Raw genomic sequence first — 8,991 nt, forward strand, 5'->3', positions numbered from 1 at the left:
GGGCTCTTTAATATCATGGTTAAAGCCCACATAAATGTAAGTATAAAACAAACTCCGAGCTCCGTGTCGGGTTGTCAAACACGACTTCCTGTACCTGATGAATATAACCGTTCATGGTTGCTTGGGATGAATTGCAGCACCCGTATTATCGATTGGGATAGCAGATCTACACATGTACATCCAATTCGGCGCTCTTCGTGACAAGGTTGAAAGTTTCCATCTGATCACCTTGTATCAACGAAGTTGTCGTGGCTCCGTGGTAACTCTGCTGTCTCGCATGCAGGCAGACACTCGCACGCTGGTTCGAGTCACAGCAGATCCATCGTCCTTTTTTGGCCAGAACTAAATTTAAAAAAAAATTGCGATTGATTACTATAAGAGGAAACTCGCACATACGGAGGTTGGGCGGGTCTGTCACGGAGCAGTCGGTAGCGTGCATGGATGCAAATGAAGCATACATCGTCATCAAACTTGGTAACTCAAAGTCACGGGCTCGATTCCCGGATGAGGCACGTCAGTCCATCACGACAACGAGCTGGCCCCAGAATCGGGATGTCACGAGAACAAATGAGGGCTCTCGTGGGACTTAGCAAGTTATCTTTTGCATAAAAATACGGTATACTTTAGATTGTTTACATCTGCGTCGACAATTATATTTCCTTTCTCTTCAGTTAAAAGTCCTTATGCTGGTGCCACAGATCTTGAACTTAAATTGAGCTCTAGCTATCTCCGTATGTTCTGCATTTCATCAAAATGTGCTATCTTCTTGGTGGGATTATCAGAGAGAAATTGTTTTATTTTTTACAAAAGTCGCATGGCCTCTGCTCCTTTCAACAGGCACACATTTGGTCTTTTCATGCCTCTCCTTTCCTATCTTGGACCCCTGCTACTCAAGACTGTTCATATATTCATACAGTACCCGGTTCAAGTCCGCAGTCGACATTAGAAAGAGTAAAGACTACTCAATACTAAAACCGCCGAGGTGTGAACATCTGTGGACTTCATCGTGCTCTGCAACGTCAAAGTTGAAACCAAAAGTTATCTCGGTGCAAAAAAAAAAAAAGGACAATAAAATCATCCGAAGTCATCTAACTAGGAACGTTCAGAGAAGGCCTATCAATGAATGCGATCCAACTTGTTTTGACTCAGTACCTTTCCCGGTATAACAGCACGTCATACCACCTGTTAACCGTGTTCGGTAGAATAACGATATCTCCTCGGCAGAACTAATTGAAAAATGTGTTTTACTCAAAATTTCAATCGCTGCAATCGCACCAGTAATAAAACACTTAAGTGTTTTTTTCAATTAATTCTCTCCTCTTAGGGTCTCGCTAAAAGTAAAACACGCCTGTTGTGAACCGCCTCTGATCCCGTTGTGCTCTTTAATATCATGGGTAAAGCCCAAATAAATGTAAGTATAAAACGCCGGAAAAAATATGCCGTTAGCTGAGGCCAACAAAGAAATATCCTAGTAAATTCCCAATAATTGAATTTCCTTAACAATAATTTCCGTATCTTTGAGAAGAACATTCTCAACAGAAGTATGGTGGATTATAATGCATTGGGAGCTAATGAAGCATTAACAGTCTGTGAAATGCAAAGAATAAAAGTAATGATATACATGTATGAAAGTGAAAGACTTCAATCAGAACTCGACAAAGAATGTCTATGATATAAGATGCATCGTTTCACTGTCATTTCCACAAAGGTAAATAAATTGAAATTAAATTGAAAAGACACCACCAAATGTCACTAAACTTACACACATTTAGCATTGTTGCAATACCCGTTTGTCAGTTGTATAACATGCTGACTGGTATTATTAACGTAGTACATTGTTATCAGTCTATGGGAAGCCCGCCTGCACGTGTTGCCTGGTCTGTTCAATGCTGTCTCTGTAACTATGACTTAATCTTTATCAATATGGCGGGGGAAAGGCACAGTAAGGTCATATCAAATGTTTAATGACTTTCAAAAATTACATGAACGACTTTAAATAAAATTTTACTTAATAAATTCGAAAGATTTTTTTTTAAAGTGGGAGTGACATTTAGTTAAGTTCCAGCTGAAATGCAAATAAACTGAAAACAACGTCACGTGATGTTTTTTTTTATTTGTTGAGTTCGCCATCAAACAATAAATATTATGACGTTGATTACAGTTAGAATATGAACTGTCACAACTGTGCAAATTTGACAACGTACTAAATATATTTTAATTTATTTTAGATTCATGGGTTGTGGATACGTGCTTAAATTATTGCCTAAATTACTATTTTATTGCTAATTGGCAAAATGCATGGTATCGAATGAGATTTATACAAATACACAAGTGGTGGAGAACGAAAGTACTCATGCTTGGTACTGATCGAGGGAAACAAGCAAGAGAACCGCTGCATTAATAAGAAAAACAGGCGTTGTCGTAAAAATAGGCACTTGTAAAGTTGGTATATTATTAAAGTTTGAAGGAAAAAAAACTAATTGCACAACCGAAAGGGTACATTTTCAACTATGAAGAAATCAATCAATTATATTTATTATGCATTTCTTTAATCTGGCCCCTTACAACAAGTCCATAAAGCTGATTGGATGCATTTTACCTTTGCACCCTCTAGTAGCAGTCTTTTTAAACCATTTTCTTATTCAAGGCGACACAGAACACATAGAACCCTGATCTATAAGCGACAACCTTGCTCAGCATATAACTAAAATGTTTTTACTACGTGTGCTTTGGTTGCTGTTGGCGGTTGCTAATGTACTTGGTAACCCCTCTTCTGGAGCTCAGAATCACCTGAAGGTAAGGTTCAAGTTCCGTTTGCTTTATGCCTTGCTCACACATATAGCTGAAGCTGAATTTGGAGTTGACACAATAAGGCACCCAACCAACTGATCAATACATTCAAAATATGTCGAGACCAAAGAATGATGACCACCTACATATTTTGGAGAATGAGGTCGATAATATTTATTCTGCTGTTCTTGTTTTGAATGTACATGCATCACTGTCAGTGCATAATGAAGCATTCTAGTTAGGGTATAGTATTGAATATACACATCAAGGTATATAATATAATGTGAGTCTGTTTTGCATCTGGGATGAGCAGGCGTTTAAGATTGGGTCATTGCTGTCGTGATAAAATTATTTATAATTGAATCAATATTAAATATTTTACAACAAAATTTTGAACAGCTCAAAACTTTTGTCCCGATTTCACGTTCTCTCAAGAATTTCAAGAATTGACTGACATAAGAATCAGTGAGGAACTTAAAAGAATTACCCCGATTAAAGTACAAAACCCTGCGATAAATCAATATCTGGCGGCTCGTGGAATTCGTAGCCGGTGTTGAAAAGGGGTATAAAACGTATTCCTTTAACAGCCTCTGGATGAATACGCTATGATATGTCACTATCGTTCCCGTTGTTTTACATTTAAGTATTAGTTATTTGCATTCCAAATTGTCAATATTAGCCAATAACTTTCAGGACCTGCCGGTTGAATGGCGTGCTAAAATGGAACGCTTTTTCGCCATATTGGATGCTGACAATGACGGAATTGTGAACCGCCACGAGTATGTTGATGTTCCAGTTGAAAGAGCCAAAGTATATTTTCGGGCAGACAAAATCAATGATTTTAACGATACTCTCTCCAGAGCCTGGTCAACCTTTTGGTCTGTTCCAGAGGACGAATTCGAAAGTGTTTTCGATCTGGATGACTTCATTGCGATACACATGCGCATCGATCTTTTAAAGCCCGCTTTCGCGGCAAAATCGTTAAAAACTGTGGCCAGAAATATATTTGATGCAGCAGATTATGACGACAATGGAAAGCTTAGTATTGATGAACACAGGGACTACCTTGCAGTATATAACGTTCACCAGGGCATCAATTCATCGTTTGGTTTTACTGATGAAAACCATAATAACTACATTGAAAAGGAAGAGTTTGTCAAAGCAGGCGTTGATTATTTACTCAACAAAAATAAGAATTCTCCATTTTTGGGCCCGTAAAATGTAGGGAAACCAATAAATAACGATATGTGCCACTAGTGCATGCATGACTTTCGGGTTGAAGGCTCCAATCTTTTACTATGACTTAGGTATTGTTACTGTGCATTCTCATATATACATGTACCTAGCGTTAAAAATTAAGAGTGAGTGGGACAACCGTTTTGACCAATAGTGTATTATGCATAGAATTTTAAACAGACATCATGATTCTTATTTCAATAATATGTCCCTGAAAAGTGTTCAAATGTGTATATTAACAAGAATAAACCAGCATCAAGATGTTGCAATACCCGCTTGTCAGTTGTATAACATGATGCTGTCTGGTGCTTTTAATAATAATACATTGTTATCAGTCTACGGGAAGCCCGCCTGCACGTGTTACCTATTCTGGCTCCTGCCGTCTCTGTGACTATGGCTTAATCAATATCAATATGTCGGGGAAGAAGACACAGTGAATTCATATCAAATGTTTAATGACTATCAAAAATAACATGAAAGGATTTGAATGAAATTCAATTTAATAAATTCGAAAGCTTTTAACCCAGATAGCAAGAAGACATTGGCCCTACACTGGGCCGACGTCGGGCCAGCGACGGTCTCGGCATCGGGCCGACGTCCGTGCGCATCGGCCATCTTTTGGCCCAACATCGGCCAACGACGTTTTGCCGACCAGCTGACGTTGGCCCGATAGTGGGCCAACGATGGCCCAGCATCGGGCTAATGATGTTGGTACGATGTTGGCCCAATGTAATTATGCCAATCAGCTTATTGGCCCTGCGTAGGCCCAAAATTAACTTTTTTGGGTTCCAAAGTAAGTGATTAACTTTACGAAAGTATAAGCAAAAACAACACTTTCTGTCTGTCTGCAACACAAAATCTATTCTTTATAATATCATAGTGGTGATTTCATGGCCAACTTCATGGCCAAATTTAATTTCTACTTTAAATCAAGTCTAAAAATTATATTAATCGAATATTTAATTAATTACATAAAATTTATTGATAAATGTACCTTATATTAACCCTATACATTAAGTTCTACAGGATCTTTTCAGTTTCAAATGCCCTGAATCACTTTATTTATGGCTTCATTTCTTTGTTAAAGTTCAATTATATTAAAGATATATATATATATATATATATATATATATATATATATATATATATATATATAACCAAATCAACAGTCAATACAATACAGTGTCAATAAATTTAATAAAAAAGAAACCTCCCGTTTTTGTACAAAACATGTATGTCCGAAAAAAACTACACTGCAAAAATGCAAATATACAGACACTAAACAGGGGATAAAGTTACTTATATACATGTAAAGAAAAAGGTAAGAAGAACAAACATTTTTTTCAGGGGGTGGGGGGTTACTTCATTTTTCATTTCTGAACTCGTGGCGTTTAGACTAAGTTGGTTTGTCAAATGACTTCGGTTTCACCATACTCACATATATACAACGGAAAAAAGCTCTTTTTTAAATTTGAATGGGCACTGTAGAAAATGTATGACAGCTAAAGCTCACAAATTATGAACGTAGGTTCTATATCATGTAAAGAATAAGTCTTGTAAATTTCAATCAAAGCAGTTGCGTATAATTTGAAGCAGAACGCTCGACGAAAACCAGAAGTGCATACAGCTCACTGGTAAAAAAAAAAAAAAAGTCACCAAATATTGGCTTGATGGTGGCTTAACATAAAAAAGACTCTGGTCCAACATAAGTTTATAGCTTAAAGAATTACGTTGGCCCTACAATGGATCAAAGACAAAAAATGATGTTAGTCCTACGTTGGCCCTAAATCGGATCAACGTAAAAAAAATGACGTTGACCCGACGTTGGCCCAACGACGGTAGACCAACGTCAACAGTGCCAACGTTGGCCCAACGATGGCCCGATGGCGGCATGCCAATGCCGACCAAATGCCAACGGTGTTGACGTTGGCCCAACTATGTGGAAGAAACATTTAGTTAAATACCAGCTGAAATGCAAATAAACTGAAAATATCAACGTCACGTGATGTTCTTATTGGTTTGTTGATTTCGCCATCAAACAATGGTTTCTATGATGTTGATTACAGCTAGAATCTGAACTTGTCCAAATATGACAACATATTTAAAATATTTTATTTTCATTTAGATTCAGGCTGTGTGGATACGTGCTTAAATTATTCCCTGAATGATTATTGTATAGCTAATTGACCAAGTGCATGTTATCAAAGGAGGTTTATACAATTGCACAAGTGGTATGGCTTCGAAAGTACTCACGATTGGTACTGATAGAGGGAAAAGAGCATGAGAAAACCTGTATTAGTAAGAAAATTTGCGTCGTAGTAAATATATGTACTTATAAATATGTTATTTTATTAAAATTTGAAGAAAAAGTAGTTGCACAACTGAAAGGATGTGTTTTCACCTATAAAGAAATAAATTATTTACATTTATCTTTATGTGTTTAAGCTGACGTACTTTTCTTAAACAGCTCCCTTCCATCACGTGCACAAAGCTGATTGGATGTAGTATACCTTTGCTCCCTCCACGAGTAACAGCCTATTTGAACCATTTCCTTATTCAAGAACACATAGACAGCCGTTCTAAATGTGATTGGCCTGTTCAGTCTGAGTAAAATGTTTCTTCCACGTGTATTTTGGTTGCTGTTGGTGGTTGTTCATGTAATGGGAAACTATTCTTCGGGAGGCCAGAATGGTCAGACGTTAAGTTGTCCTGTTTGTTTTATGCTCAGCTCACACATATAATAATAATAATAATAATAATAATAATAATAATAATAATAATGATTTATCCAGTAATTTTAGGCAACGGGCCCATATGACATTTTATAATTTGTATTAAGATAACCACATGTAGCAACACATGTAGTATGACAAAAACAAAATTAATATACAAGTGTAACAAACATCTGATCACTGCTAGTAATACAAAATAAGGACATGGTGCAATGGTATAATAGAAACATGAGCCAACAATTAATATGTAATGAGACAAACAAAAGGGCTTCATACACTCAATAACATCATTAAGAAATATTTTAACATCATGGTTAGCTCTTTTGTAATGCAATCTTGTTTCATTTTCTATACCTCTAAAATCATGTTTCTCTTATTCTCAGCATGAACTAGAAAAGCAGCGGATAAGTGCTGCATCAATTGTAGACATAATTTTGCCTGGCACATTTTTTCTACTCCGTATGTTTTGTAACCACTTTTCTCTCAGATCGTTTCAATCTCTCATATCAGTTTCAAATCATTTTCACATTTATCATGCTGTTTTGACAATATGTTCTCGCCAACAATGCCCTCAGACAAGTACCCAGTCAATTATTATTGGCCATTGATGAACAAATGCAATCAAAAAATTTCAAATGGATACCCCCTCCCACCCCACCCCCACACCAACTAAAGGAGTTGGCCATTGAGAAATATTTTGTTACGCATATGCGACTAAAACCGCTGAGGTGTGAACAGTTGTGGACCTCATCGTGCTCTGCAACGTCGAAGGTGAAACCAAACGTCATTTCATACAGGCGGTCGCTCGCTCGCTGGTTCGAGTAACAGCAGATAGTAAGCCATACTTTTTGGCCAGAATCAATTTTTAAAAATTGCAATTGATTACTATAATAGGAAACTCGCACAAACGGAGGGTAAGCGGGTCTGTCACGGAGCAGTCGGTAGTGCATAGATGCAAATTAGGCATCCAAAGCGTCATCAAGCTTAGTAACGCAAAGTCACGGGTTCGAGTCTCGGATAAGGCACGTCAGTCCATCACGACAACGACCCGGCCTTTGAATCGGGATGTCACGAGAACGATTGAGGGCTCTCGTGGGACTTAGCAAATTACCTTTTGCATAAAAATATAATCTTCAGTTAAAAGTCTTTAAATTGGTGCCGTAGATCTTGAACTTTAATTGAGCTATAGCTAACTCCGTATGTTCTGCATTTCATCAAAATGTGCTATCTTCTTGGTGTGATTATCAGAGATAATTTTTTCGATTTTTTTTACAAAAGTCGCGTGGCCTCTACTCCTTTTAACAGGCACACATTTGGTCTTTTCATGCCCCTCCTTCCCTTTCTTGGGCCCTTGCTTCTCAAGACTGTTCATATGTTCATACAGTACCCGGGGCAAGTCCGCAGTCGACATAAAGACTACTCAATACTTAAACCGCCGAGGTGTGAACAGCTGTGGACCTCATCGTGCTCTATAACGTCAAAGGTGAAACCAAACGTTATCTCATTGCAAAGAAAAAGAGAAAATAAAACCATCTGAAGTCATTTAAGTAGGAACGTTCAGAGCAGGCCTATCAATAAATGCAAACCAACTCGTTTTGATTCAGTAGCTTTTCCGGTATAACAGCACGTCATACCACCTGTTAACCGTGTTCGGTAGAATAACGATATCTCCTCGGCAGAACTAATTGCCAAATGTGTTTTACTCAAAATTTCCATGTCCGTCCTTTTCTATCTTGGGCCCTTGCTTCTCAAGACTGTTCATATGTTCATACACAGGCCTATCCAACTACCTTACTTGGTACTGAATGAACCTGAATTCACCGGTATATCGGACCACACTATCCGTTTTCGAAGTATCAGACGCGACACCGCTATTGCCTAGTACGTGATGTGATAGTGATGATTCTCAACGGCGTTGGAAAGTAGTGCATCTCATCTCAAACTTATGACAGTATGATACTGTGAAATGCGTACTGACGCATACCTTGAAAACGTTTAATGTTTAATGTAATTTTTATTGCTACAAAAATTCTGTAAAATTAGTTGTGTCTGTCACTTGTCAATCATTTGACAATAGGAACGGAGATGGTGCCTCCAAGTTCACTCCCTAGTTTGCTATGAGAAATAAAATTGATACTTCCGTAGCTATAAAATACTTTGCAGGTTAATTTTGATAATGATTTAAATATTTAAGCAAGTATTTAAGCAATATTTCTGAAACTTCGTTAAAAAT

General features: G+C 37.5%; 1 protein-coding gene across 1 annotated transcript; it reads left to right on the forward strand.

The window, feature by feature from the left end:
* The first annotated feature begins 2,669 nt into the window (after window positions 1-2,669).
* LOC147760500 (uncharacterized) lies at window positions 2,670-4,404 on the forward strand. Its single transcript, XM_087019279.1, has 2 exons — window positions 2,670-2,796; window positions 3,484-4,404. The coding sequence occupies exons 1-2, from the start codon at window positions 2,710-2,712 to the stop codon at window positions 4,006-4,008; spliced, it is 612 nt and encodes a 203-aa protein (XP_086875405.1). The 5' UTR covers window positions 2,670-2,709; the 3' UTR covers window positions 4,009-4,404.
* The last annotated feature ends 4,587 nt before the right edge of the window (window positions 4,405-8,991 follow it).

The sequence above is a fragment of the Lingula anatina genome, chromosome 8 (genome assembly GCF_051362555.1).
Source record: "Lingula anatina isolate TDL-2025a chromosome 8, LinAna3.0, whole genome shotgun sequence".
NCBI classification, from domain to species: domain Eukaryota; kingdom Metazoa; phylum Brachiopoda; class Lingulata; order Lingulida; family Lingulidae; genus Lingula; species Lingula anatina.